General features: G+C 43.3%; 1 protein-coding gene across 3 annotated transcripts in view; it reads left to right on the plus strand.

The window, feature by feature from the left end:
* Nucleotides 1–14,490, plus strand: part of LOC112237273 (neuroplastin) — a 51,487-nt gene that overhangs the window by 35,078 nt on the left and 1,919 nt on the right. For 2 of the 3 annotated variants that reach the window (XM_042301881.1, XM_042301883.1), the window contains 5 exons: nucleotides 2,431–2,525; nucleotides 6,070–6,203; nucleotides 6,945–7,218; nucleotides 11,987–12,008; nucleotides 13,353–13,421. In XM_042301881.1, coding sequence (XP_042157815.1) covers nucleotides 2,431–2,525; nucleotides 6,070–6,203; nucleotides 6,945–7,218; nucleotides 11,987–12,008; nucleotides 13,353–13,413 — 586 coding nt within the window. In that variant the 3' untranslated portion in view covers nucleotides 13,414–13,421. The remainder of the gene's footprint in view (nucleotides 1–2,430; nucleotides 2,526–6,069; nucleotides 6,204–6,944; nucleotides 7,219–11,986; nucleotides 12,009–13,352; nucleotides 13,422–14,490) is intronic. The other variant, XM_042301882.1, reaches the window with a different exon arrangement.

A 14,490-nucleotide genomic window follows, 5' to 3' on the forward strand; every position in this document is an offset into this window, starting at 1 on the left:
ATCTGCCCCTACACATATTCAATCTGCCCCCTACACATATACAATCTGCCCCCTACACATATACAATCTGCCCCCTACACATGTACAATCTGCCCCCTACACATATTCATTCTGCCCCCTACACATACACATACACATATTCAATCTGCCCCCTACACATGTACAATCTGCCCCCTACACATGTACAATCTGCCCCCTACACATATTCATTCTGCCCCTACACATGTACACTGCCCCCTACACATGTACAATCTGCCCCCTACACATATTCAATCTGCCCCCTACACATGTACAATCTGCCCCCTACACATATTCAATCTGCCCCCTACACATATTCTCTGCCCCCTACACATGTACAATCTGCCCCCTACACATGTACAATCTGCCTACACATGTACAATCTGCCCCCTACACATATTCAATCTGTACACATCAATCTGCCCCCTACACATGTACAATCTGCCCCACATGTACAATCTGCATGTACAATCTGCCCCCTACACATGTACACATCTGCCCCTGTACACACACATATTCAATCTGCCCCCTACACATGTACAATCACATATTCAATCCCCCCTACACATATTCAATCTGCCCCCTACACATGTACAATCTGCCCCACATATTCAATCTACACATATTCATTCTGCCCCCTACAATCATGTGTACAATCTGCCCCCACATACCATGTACACATGTACAATCTGCCCCCTACACATATACAATCTACCCCTACACATATTCAATCTGCCCCCTACACATGTACAATCTGCCCCCTACACATGTACAATCTGCCCCCTACACATATTCAATCTGCCCCCTACACATGTACAACACATGTACAATCTGCCCCCTACACATATACATCTGCTCCCTACACATGTACAATCTGCCCCCTACACATATTCATTCTGCCCCCTACACATGTACAATCTGCCCCCTACCCTCTACACACATGTATTCATTCTGCCCCCTACACATATACAATCTGCCCCCTACACATGTACAATCTGCCCCCTACACATGTACAATCTGACCATGTACAATCTGCCCCCTACATATTCATTCTGCCCCCTACACATACACCCCTACATGTACAATCATGCCCCCACATATACACATATAAATCTGCCCCCTACACATGTACAATCTGCCCCTACACATGTACAATCTGCCCCCTACACATGTACAATCTGCCCTACACATATACATTCTGCCCCCTACACATACAATCTGCCCCCTACAATCAATCTGCCCCCTACACATGTACAATCTGCCCCCTACACATGTACAATATTCATCTGCCCCCTACACATACAATCTGCCCCCTACACATATACAATCTGCCCCTGGGCCCCCTACACATGTACAATCTACCCCCTAACATATACATCTGAGCCCCCTACACATGTACAATCTGCCCCCTACACATGTACAATCTGCCCCCACATGTACAATGTACAATCTGACCTACTACACATATTCAATCTGCCCCCTACACATGTACAATCTGACCTACACATATACAATCTGCCCCCTACACATATACAATCTGACCCCTACAGATATTCAATCTGCCCTACACATACAGTGGGGCAAGAAAGTATTTAGTCAGCCACCAATTGTGCAAGTTCTCCCACTTAAAAAGATGAGAGAGGCCTGTAATTTTCATCATAGGTACACTTCAACTATGACAGACAAAATGAGAAAAAAAATCACATTGTTGGATTTTTTAAATACATTTATTTGCAAATTATGGTGGAAAATGAGTATTTGGTCACCTACAAACAAGCATGATTTCTGGCTCTCACAGACCTGTAACTTCTTCTTTAAGAGGCTCCTCTGTCCTCCACTCGTTACCTGTATTAATTTCTGCTAATTGTTTACATGAATTGAAAGCAGTAACTCCACTCTACATTGTACATTTCATGGCACTTGGACCAAGAATATTTATTCAGAATAACTTCTGAAGTTTCATAATTGTATGTTCATTAATGTGAAAACATGGATGATCTGTTTTGGAGATAAGAGGTTTTCATCAGACAGCAACGATAATTATTTCCTTGCACATTTCCAAAAAAACAAGCGATTATTGGACGCAGGCAATGCCTCTGACATCAGAGTGCCTTTCATAGTTAGAACTAAATACTGTAGATCTGAACACAGTAGAACTAAACTTTGTAGAACTGAACACAGTAGAACTAAATAACGTTGAACAGAACTAAATACTGTAGAACTAAATACTGTAGAAATAAATACTGTAGAACAGAACACTGTAGAACTAAATATGGTAGAACTGAACACTGTAGAACTAAATACTGTAGAACAGAACACAGCAGAACAGAACACAGTAGAACTAAACACTGTTAAACTAAACACTGTTTAAACTAGAGATTGTCTTGTGGTGTTTGTTTTGTGTAAATACAGCCTGAAGAAGCCCAGAGGAGAGGATGCAGGGGAGTACATGTGTGTCTACACCTTTAAAATGGCTCCGCCTGCTAACGCCACCATCGAGATTAAAGGTACAGTACGACGCCCACCCACCAGTGTTGAATAGTAATGACTAGGATTGATCCTAGACTGATGAATCATTCACATGAATTATTCACATGAACCATTCAAGGATGCTATGATGACCTAATAGACTGCCCATGGCCACATTTATGTGTCATCTTTAAACAGCACTGTCATATCATCCTAGAAATGACACCTTCGATAGGACCCCCCCCCCGCCAACTCCACCACTGAGAAGAAAAGTCATATCAAAGAGCAGTATCATATCCGGACTTCCATTACAGTAGAGGCCCTTCGATGTGACACAGTAGAGGCCCTTCGATGTGACACAGTAGAGGCCCTTCGATGTGACACAGTAGAGGCCCTTCGATGTGACACAGTAGAGGCCCTTCGATGTGACACAGTAGAGGCCCTTCGATGTGACACAGTAGAGGCCCTTCGATGTGACACAGTAGAGGCCCTTGACGATGTGACACAGTAGAGGCCCTTCGATGTGACACAGTAGAGGCCCTTCGATGTGACACAGTAGAGGCCCTTCGATGTGACACAGTAGAGGCCCTTCGATGTGACACAGTAGAGGCCCTTCGATGTGACACAGTAGAGGCCCTTCGATGTGACACAGTAGAGGCCCTTCGATGTGACACAGTAGAGGCCCTTCGATGTGACACAGTAGAGGCCCTTGACGCGACACAGTAGAGGCCCTTCGACGTGACACAGTAGAGGCCCTTCGACACAGTAGAGGCCCTTTCGACACAGTAGACACAGTAGAGGCCCTTTCGACGCGACACAGTAGAGGCCCTTTCGACGCGACACAGTAGAGGCCCTTTCGACGCGACACAGTAGAGGCCCTTTCGACGCGACACAGTAGAGGCCCTTTCGACGCGACACAGTAGAGGCCCTTTCGACGCGACACAGTAGAGGCCCTTTCGACGCGACACAGTAGAGGCCCTTTCGACGCGAGACAGTAGAGGCCCTTTCGACGCGAGACAGTAGAGGCCCTTTCGACGCGACACAGTAGAGGCCCTTTCGACGCGACACAGTAGAGGCCCTTTTGATATGACCTCCTTCTGCCAAAGACTCCATCAGGTTTAAAGGTAGACGACAGCAGGCTACGACTCCCAACCAGCGTTGAATATCTACTTGTTGTTTTGAGTTGACACATTAACCTATCTACCACATAAGCCTTTGACCTCTTTGGTCTGTCATGTGAAGGCCTTGTAGTGATCTGAATTGTCTCTGCGTTCCAAATGGCAGCCTAGCTACAGTTTCTATCTAACCAGTAGAGGGACAGCTCAGAGGTAGCAGATGGTGGCTGGTCTATCTGATTGGAGGATTACTGTAAAGCTCTATCCATCCACTCTGCATCAGAATCAGAGAATCAGCCCTAGCTTGTTTCACTGGCAGTAACCAAAAGGTAATTGGTTTGAATCCCCGAGCCAACTATGTGATAAATCTGTCGATGTGCCCTTGAGCAAGCCACTTAACCATAATTGCTCCTGTAAGTCTCTTTGGATAAGAGTGTCTGCTCAATGACAAAAATGTAAAACGATGTAACTGGTAAATGGATGCCACAATACAGTGGGGAGAACAAGTATTTGATACACTGCTGATTTTGCAAAGCATGTAGAGGTCTGTAATTTTTATCATAGGTACACTTCAACTGTGAGAGACGGAATCTAAAACAAAAATCCAGGAAATCACATTGTATGATTTTTAAGTAATTCATTTGCATTTTATTGCATGACATAAGTATTTGATACATCAGAAAAGCAGAACTTATTATTTGGTACAGAAACCTTTGTTTGCAATTACAGAGATCATACGTTTCCTGTAGTTCTTGACCAGGTTTGCACACACTGCAGCAGGGATTTTGGCCCACTCCTCCATACAGACCTTCTCCAGATCCTTCAGGTTTCGGGGCTGTCGCTGGGCAATATGGACTTTCAGCTCCCTCCAAAGATTTTCTATTGGTTTCAGGTCTGGAGACTGGCTGGGCCACTCCAGGACCTTGAGATGCTTCTATGATAAAAAAATAAAAAAATACAGACCCCTACATGCTTTGTAAGTAGGAAAACCTGCAAAATCGGCAATGTATCAAATACTTGTTCTCCCCACTGAATGTATTTATTCACACAGAGATTTCAGAGCAGAGAAGTAATTCCTTTACAAATGTTACTAGTATCAAGGTGGTTAACTCTCACTGAAACTGAACTGTAGACCGTATACAATAACAGTTGTCGTATACAGTAACAGTTGTCGAATACAATAGCTGTATTCTGTTGACAATAGCTGTATTCTGTAATCAATAGCTGTATTCTGTAATCAATAACTGTATTCTTTATATAATAACTGTAGTCTGTATACAATAACTTTATTCTGTATACATTAACTGTAGTCTGTATACAACACAAAGTGATAGCAGAGAGTGTACGTCTGCAAGATCGTGCAAAGGCTGATCATTACACTAAGTGGTATTCACAGTCTGGTTGCAACCCCTAGTGGGGTCACGGGGGAATTGCAGTGGGGTCAGCAAATTATATATATACAGTGGGGCAAAAAAGTATTTAGTCAGCCACCAATTGTGCAAGTTCTCCCACTTAAAAAGATGAGAGAGGCCTGTAATTTTCATCATAGGTACACTTCAACTATGACAGACAAAATGAGAAAAAAAATCCAGAAAATCACATTGTACATAACAAAGCAAAAAACATTTGGCAACAGAAAATGAAGTTTACAGATTATTGTATGGGAAAATTATACCAACATTTTTGTGAAAGATAATTTTATTGAGTTTCATTGTTTCTCTTTAATTTTTATTTGTTGATGTAAAAATCGGAATGTACCAATTTTAAGGTTGGGTTATCAGATCTGGGCAACTAACCCAGGAAATAATGTAGGCGTAGTAATGGAATCCTCCAGAACAACCTGACTTATTCGGGGCATTGATTCTACATGGTGTCGTAAACATTCGTTGCTCAATTGCTATCAATTGATTGGTATCGTTCCCCACACCAGTACACCACCACCAGCCTGTATGTACCATTGACACCAGGCAGGATGGGTCCATGGATTCTTGCTGCTTATGCCAAACCCTGACTCTGCCATCAACATGATGCAACATGAATCATGATTCGTCAGACCAGACAATGTTTTTCCACTCCTCAGTTGCCCTGTGTTGGAGGTCTCGTGCCTACTGGAGCCGCTTGTTGTTTTTAGCTGATAGGAGTGGAACCCGGTGTAGCCGTCTGCTGCAATAACCCATCCCAACGCGTTGAGCGTTCAGGAGATTCCGTTCTGTACACCACTGTTGTACTGCGCTGTTATTGGTCTGTTTGTAGGCGGGCCTGTCGGCGTGCACCATTCTTGCCGTTCTCCTTCGACCTCAACAAGCTGTTTTCACCTACGGGACTGCCGCCGACTGGATGTTTGTTTGTCTCACCGTTCTCAGTAAAACCCTTAGACACCGATAACATTGTATTATTAGTAAAAGTTATCATTGAATTCCTTGTTTTTGATTTACTTTGTTCTGATTTGGTTGTGCCCTCATTCCAGCTGGTCCTGACATCACAGGCCACAAGCGTAGTGACAATAAGAACGAGGGCCAGAAGGCCCTGCTCTACTGTAAGGCCACTGGCTACCCCTACCCTATCTGGACCTGGCACAAACTGGACAATGGGTTCTACGCGGTACGTCTTGTTGTTGTGGTGGTATGTTGTTGTAGTGGTTATTGAGTCTGTTGTGGTGATGTTTGTTGTAGTTTTTGTTGTGGTGGTTGTTGTGGTTGTTGTTGTGGTGGTGGTTGTTGTTGTGGTTGTGGTTGTTATTGTGGTTGTGGTTGTTATTGTGGTTGTGGTTGTTATTGTGGTGGTTGTGGTGGTGGTTGTGGTGGTGGTTGTGGTTGTGGTTGTGGTTGTGGTTGGTTGTGGTGGTGGTTGTGGTGGTTGTTGTTGTGGTGGTGGTTGTTATTGTGGTTGTTGTTGTGGTGGTTGTTGGTGGTTGTGGTGGTGGTTGTGGTGGTGGTTGTGGTGGTGGTGTGGTTGTGGTGTTATTGTGGTGGTGTGGTTGTTGTTGTGGTGGTGGTGTGGTGGTGGTTGTGGTTGTTATTGTGGTGGTTGTGGTGGTGGTTGTGGTTGTTGTTGTGGTGGTTGTTGTTGTGGTGGTTGTTATGGTGGTTGTGGTTGTTGTGGTTGTGGTTGTGGTTGTGGTTGTTTTAGCGGTTGTTGCAGTGGTTGTTGTTGTTGTGGTGGTTGTTGTGGTGGTGGCGGTTGTGGTTGTTTTAGTGGTTGTTGTTGTGGTTTTTCTTCCCCCAGGACATTGGCACACTTGCGCACACACACACACACACACACACACACATACCATAATCACTTCTCTCTTTCTCTCTCTGCTCTCCCACCCTTGTCTTTCTCTTCTCCCCCTCCCCCCAGGACATCAACAACTCCTCCGGCCGTTTCTTCATTAACAACAAAGACAACTACACTGAGCTGAGCATCATCAACCTGGACATCGGCTCCGACCCGGGGGAGTACCAGTGTAACGCCACCAACATGATCGGCACCTCGTCCGTGGTGTCTGTGCTAAGGGTCCGGAGCTACCTGGCCTGGCTTTGGCCTCTGCTGGGCGTCCTGGCCGAGGTCATTATCCTGGTCATCATCATCGTGGTCTATGAAAAACGCAAGAAGCCAGACGACATACAAGACGGTGAGTGAGGAGTCTGAGACCATATCAGTCTTGGCGGCCATTTTGATTTGTGGTTTGTTCTCATTTTGATGTTTTTATTGTTTTTGTGGTCAAGTATAGTTTGCAGATAGCCATTTCAAGTAGTTCATTGTTTTCAAAGTGGAGAAAAACAATAGTCGACTTTCTTCAATGCTACATTTTTAAAACATACTGTAGTTCTCTCTGTATGTGTGAATCCTTGCCAACCAGCTGTTGACCTAACAAATAGTGATGTAGTGGAGGGCTAACCCAAGTCATTTTAGTTTACCCACAGCGTTCAGGGTTTACCCTACTATTAACCCACGGTGTTCAGGGTTTACCCTCCTATTAACCCACGGTGTTCAGGGTTTACCCTCCTATTAACCCACGGTGTTCAGGGTTTACCCACCTATTAACCCACGGTGTTCAGGGTTTACCCACCTATTAACCCACGGTATTCAGGGTTTACCCTCCTATTAAACCACGATGTTCAGGGTTTACCCTCCTATTAACCCACGGTGTTCAGGGTTTACCCTCCTATTAAACCACGGTGTTCAGGGTTTACCCTCCTATTAAACCACGGTGTTCAGGGTTTACCCTCCTATTAACCCACGGTGTTCAGGGTTTACCCTCCTATTAACCCACGGTGTTCAGGGTTTACCCTCCTATTAAACCACGGTGTTCAGGGTTTACCCTCCTATTAAACCACGGTGTTCAGGGTTTACCCTCCTATTAACCCACGGTGTTCAGGGTTTACCCACCTATTAACCCACGGTGTTCAGGGTTTACCCACCTATTAACCCACGGTGTTCAGGGTTTACCCTCCTATTAACCCACAGTGTTCAGGGTTTACCCACCTATTAACCCACGGTGTTCAGGGTTTACCCACCTATTAACCCACGGTGTTCAGGGTTTACCCACCTATTAACCCACGGTGTTCAGGGTTCAGGGTTTACCCTCCTAATAACCCACGGTGTTCAGGGTTTACCCTCCTATTAACCCACGGGGTTCAGGGTTCAGGGTTTACCCTACTATTAACCCACGGTGTTCTGGGTTTACCCTCCTATTAACCCACGGTGTTCAGGGTTTACCCTCCTGTTAACCCACGGTGTTCAGGGTTTACCCCCACATTTTTACCACTACTACCTTGCTAACATCGTCCCAGGTGGCCTAACATCGTCCCAGCTGGCTTAACATCGTCCCAGCTGGCTTAACATCGTCCCAGCTGGCTTAACATCGTCCCAGCTGGTCTAACATCGTCCCAGCTGGCTTAACATCGTCCCAGCTGGCCTAACATCGTCCCAGCTGGCCTAACATCGTCCCACCCAGCTGGTTTAACATCGTCCCAGGTGGCCTAACATCGTCCCACCCAGCTGGTTTAACATCGCCCCAGGTGGCCTAACATCGTCCCCACCCAGCTGGTTTAACATCGTCCCAGCTGGTCTAACATCGTCCCAGCTGGCTTAACATCGTCCCAGCTGGCATAACATCGTCCCAGCTGGTTTAACATCGTCCCAGCTGGCCTAACATCGTCCCAGCTGGTTTAACATCGTCCCAGCTGGCTTAACATCGTCCCAGCTGGCCTAACATCGTCCCAGCTGGCCTAACATCGTCCCACCCAGCTGGTTTAACATCGTCCCAGTTGGCCTAACATCGTCCCAGCTGGCTTAACATCGTCCCAGCTGGTTTAACATCGTCCCAGCTGGCTTAACATCGTCCCAGCTGGTTTAACATCGTCCCAGCTGGCTTAACATCGTCCCAGCTGGCATAACATCGTCCCAGCTGGTCTAACATCGTCCCATCTGGTCTAACATCGTCCCAGCTGGTCTAACATCGTCCCAGCTGGCCTAACATCGTCCCAGCTGGCCTAACATCGTCCCAGCTGGCCTAACTGAATGAGAAGCACGAGGACATGCGTTTCAAATGGTACTTTATTCCCTTTATAGTGCACTACTTTGGACAGTGGGCATATAAGGCTCTGTATAGAGAACAGGGTGCCATTTGGAGAGCAAGCCAAGGCACTTCGACAGTCGTTAATAATAGACACTTCCCTGTTGGCTACAGTGTCACACTACCCAAGAATATTCTATCCCTGAGATTGTCCTGACAAGGTGTGTCCTACAACAACTGAGTTGTGTGTGTGTGTGTGTGTGTGTGTGTCCGCCTGTTGGGTGAAGCTACTCAGACTGAATTATTAAGTGCAGGCGCAGCCAGCATAGTGTCAGGTAAAGACAGAGCAGATGTGTACTGCGAAGGTGTGACACGCGCGCACACACACACACACACACACACACACACACACACACACACACACACACACACCCTTAGTTAATATATATTAGCAGTGCTAAGATAAGTTTAGAGTATACAAGTAGGGTATTACTGTGTAATATTTTCCCCGCCTCTTTCCCAAATTGCATAACCCAACCTATGTTTGGTAAGTGAGAGACTCCTGCATGCCTCTTGAGTTTCAATCAGCATCTATAACATACTATGCCTGGCCCAAGAGCTGTTTGTGTTGTTCAGCTAACTCCTATGGCTGTTGTACCATAGGATATTGGCCAAGACAGCAAATCTGACCCCAGGACATATTCACACAACATTATCTACATGCATCTGTCCACAGTGGGCAAAATTTGGCACAAGACGTCAAACAGACGTAATTCTCTGGTTTTAAACTGATTTTTGTTGTTGGAAAGATTCATATTACTGGTTTACAACTAAACGGTCTCTGTAAAGATGTTTTTCTTACTGACGGCATCGAGATGTCCTCAAGACGTCATATTTTGGTTGTCATCTGGTCATATTACCAGTTTACAACAAAACGGTCTCTGTAAAGACGTTTTTTTTTTTTTTTACTGACGGCATAAAAATGTCATCAAGATGTCATATTTTGGTTGTCATCTGGTCATATCGCTCGTTTTGCTCACTGGGTTTTCTTTAGAACCTTAAAAGTGTAATGCATCCTAACGTGCTGCTTAGGCTACTTCTCTATGGCGTTTCTCAGTCAAAGACTCTGAGCTTACATAAACAAAACAAATGGTATATTGTGCCAAGGTCACCTTCAAGGGTATCTTCAAGGTCACCTTCAAGGGTATCTTCAAGGTCACCTTCAAGGGTATCTTCAAGGTCACCTTCAAGGGTATCTTCAAGGTCACCTTCAAGGGTATCTTCAAGGTCACCTTCAAGGGTATCTTCAAGGTCACCTTCAAGGGTACCTTCAAGGTCACCTTCAAGGGTACCTTCAAGGTCACCTTCAAGGGTATCTTCAAGGTCACCTTCAAGGGAATCTTCAAGGTCACCTTCAAGGGTACCTTCAAGGTCACCTTCAAGGGTACCTTCAAGGTCACCTTCAAGGGTATCTTCAGTTTTGAATGTTTTGTATTCTCTAGTTTATGCTAGGAGCATATATACCTTTTGTAAAGAGTCAATGAATATAATATAATACATGCCATGTAGCAGACGGTTTAATAAAAAGTGACGTACAGTCATGTTTACGTACATTTTTCGTATTGGTAGCCCCAGCAGGAATCGAACCCACACTCCTTGGCTTTGCAAGCACCATGCACTACCGATTTAGCCTCACAGGACAACAATTGTTTTCTCTGTGCTGGTCAATTTCAATGGCAGTTCGTGAATAGACTTTTGTGCGCAGTCTGTCTGCCTATGCATGATACGGTATGTTTGTAACAAAAGTGAATTTTAAACTTGCATCTGCTCTGCTTGAATTTCATAATCACTTTGTCATCCCATGGTTCTTGTTGGTTTTATTGCTCTTTTTGACTGCATTTGGTGTTAATTGCTACTGTGATTTGTCCGTCTCACGCGAAGTTTTAAGATGGCTTCCATTCAGCATAGGTTCTATTCTCTATTTAACTTCTTCATCTGACCTTCCATTCCATCAGCATGGTTATGAGGTTAAGTTTAGTTCATTCACTTATGGAATTTAACTGAATTCCACATATGGAATTTAACTGAATTCCACATATGGAATTTAACTGAATTCTACATATGGAATTTAACTGAATTCCACATATGGAATTTAAAGGGACATATAGAAAATGTTTCAACTTCATATTCCTCATCTCCAGCACCACCCCAACATCAACATATGTGAAAATGGCGTGTTTCTATGTTTTGTAGTTAAAAAGAGAGAGGGAAAGGGAGAGGGGGGACACCTAGTTGGTTGTCCAACTGAATGCCTTCAACTGAAATGTGTCTTCCGCATTTAACCCAACCCCTCTGAATCAGAGAGGTGGGGGGGGGGCTGCCATAATCAAGATAAGTGTTTTGAATGACATCATTAACCAATATGTAGACATTTAGTGGACAATTAGTAGACAATTAGTATTTTTTAATTAGTAGTCGATGCATACTCATAATTGTTTAAATCAAAAGATGTGCACCGATGTTATTGGAAACAACTAATCTTCTTTTCTTTTTACTACTACAAAACATAAAAACGCTCCATTTTCACACACTGCATGTTAATGTTGGAGTGATGCTGGAGATTATGAATATGTGAAATTGCCCTTTTAATTCCACTTATGGAACTAAGTTCAATTCCAAAACTATGGAACTCGCAGAACTGTCTTTGAACATCGTTCGACCAAGCCTCCAACCAGGCAAGATGTTACAGTCATATTACCACCGTAACACATTGCTTATTTTTAGACATACTTTCTACCATGACAAATTGCCATTTCACCATCAGTGTGCACCATTTTCTTAATTTGACTTCATTTCTCTATGTTTTCCCTTTGTGCATCAGATGACGAACCAGCTGGACCAATGTAAGTACATCTATGTTACAATCATTTATTTAGTTAGAAGTCTATGTGTGGTGTTTTACTCTAGTATTTCCATGCTGTACCTGTTTCTGTAAACTACTGTAAGGCCCAATTCTATTTGAATTCAGAAAGTCAACTGAAATTGATCTTCAAATTCCAATGTTCCTAATTGACAGCAACAATGCCTCTGAGTCATCCATACGGCATGCTTGAAAAAAAAAGTTTTGAATGATCAGTAGATGTATGGTTCTAACCCTTTTTAATGGTCAGTAGATGTAATGTTCTAACCCTTTTGAATGATCAGTAGATGTAGGGTTCTAACCCTTTTTAATGATCAGTAGATGTAATGTTCTAACTCTTTTTAATGATCAATATATGTAGGGTTCTAACCCTTTCTTTTGAATGATCAGTAGATGTAATGTTCCAACCCCTTTGAATGATCAGTAGATGTAGGGTTCTAACCCTTTTGAATGATCAGTAGATGTAATGTTCTAACCCCTTTGAATGATCAGTAGATGTAATGTTCTAACTCTTTTTAATGATCAATATATGTAGGGTTCTAACCCTTTCTTTTGAATGATCAGTAGATGTAATGTTCTAACCCTTTTGAATGATCAGTAGATGTAGGGTTCTAATCCCTTTGAATGGTCAGGGATGTAGGGTTCTAACCCTTTTTAATGATCAGTAGATGTAATGTTCTAACCCTTTTTAATGATCAGTAGATGTAGGGTTCTAACCCTTTTTAATGATCAGTATATGTAAGGTTCTAACCATTTTGAATGATCAGTAGATGTAATGTTCTAACTCTTTTTAATGATCAATATATGTAGGGTTCTAACCCTTTCTTTTGAATGATCAGTAGATGTAATGTTCTAACCCTTTTGAATGATCAGTAGATGTAATGTTCTAACCATTTTGAATGATCAGTAGATGTAGGGTTCTAACCCTTTTGAATGGTCAGGGATGTAGGGTTCTAACGATCAGTAGTTGTAGGGTTCTAACCCTTTTGAATGATCAGTAGTTGTAGGGTTCTAACCATTTTGAATGATCAGTAGATGTAGGCTTCTAACCCTTTTGAATGATCAGTAGATGTAGGCTTCTAACCCTTTTGAATGATCATTAGATGTAGGGTTCTAACCCTTTTGAATGATCAGTAGATGTAGGGTTCTAACCCTTTTGAATGATCAGTAGATGTAGGTTTCTAACCCTTTTGAATGATCAGTAGGTGTAGGGTTCTAACCCCTTTGAATGATCAGTAGATGTAATATTTGTGATCAGCAATAAGGTGCATTACAGTAGAATTATTTTGATGGTATCCCAGTCTAACGTGTGTTTATCCTATTGAAGGAAAACTAATTCCACCAACAATCACAAAGACAAGAACCTTCGTCAGAGGAACACAAACTGAGAACACTGGTAAGTTTGATTTTTTTATTGGTAATGACAAGATAAGAAACTAAAGCATCAAGCATCTGATTCAGGATCGTTTTTGCTTACAGAACACAATTAATAGGATCACATACATGGAGGGGGGGGGCTGATCCTAGTTCAGCACTCCTAATCTGAGAAGCTTGATACATATGATCTGTTTATCCAGTTGTATGTTGTTGTTGTTTACTGCATCATGTAGCTACAGTATGTTATGAATAACCTGTTAATCACCACAGATAGCCACATGTTGTACAGGAGATCAATATTGAAAAACAAAGCTAGTCTACTTTATCAATAAACTGTGACCACACTGTATCTCGTCAATACCACTGACCGATAGATGTAATCTCATCAATACCACTGACCGATAGATGTAATCTCGTCAATACCACTGACCGATAGATGTAATCTCGTCAATACCACTGACCGATAGATGTAATCCACTGACCGATAGATGTAATCAATACCACTGACCGATAGATGTAATCAATACCACTGACCGATCAATACCACTGACCGATAGATGTAATCTCATCAATACCACTGACCGATAGATGTAATCTCGTCAATACCACTGACCGATAGATGTAATCTCGTCAATACCACTGACCGATAGATGTAATCTCGTCAATACCACTGACCGATAGATGTAATCTCATCAATACCACTGACCGATAGATGTAATCTCATCAATACCACTGACCGACAGATGTAATCTCGTCAATACCACTGACAGACAGATGTACACTGAGTGGACTAAACAATAAGAACGCATTCTCTTTCCGCAACAGACTGACCAGGTGAATCTAGGTGAAAGCTATAATCCCTTATTGATGTCACCTGTTAAATCCCCTTAAATCAGTGTAGATGAAAAGGAGGAAGGGGAGGAGACTGGGTTAAAGAAGGATTGTGAAGCCTCGAGACAACTGAGACATGGATTGTGTCTGTGTTCCATTGATTTAAGTGCCTTTAAACGGGGTATGGTAGTAGGTTCCAGGCGCACCGGTTTGGGTCAAGAACTGCAACCCTGCTGGGTTTTTCACGCTCAACAGTT

Source organism: Oncorhynchus tshawytscha, linkage group LG19 (assembly GCF_018296145.1).
Source record: "Oncorhynchus tshawytscha isolate Ot180627B linkage group LG19, Otsh_v2.0, whole genome shotgun sequence".
Classification (NCBI taxonomy): domain Eukaryota; kingdom Metazoa; phylum Chordata; class Actinopteri; order Salmoniformes; family Salmonidae; genus Oncorhynchus; species Oncorhynchus tshawytscha.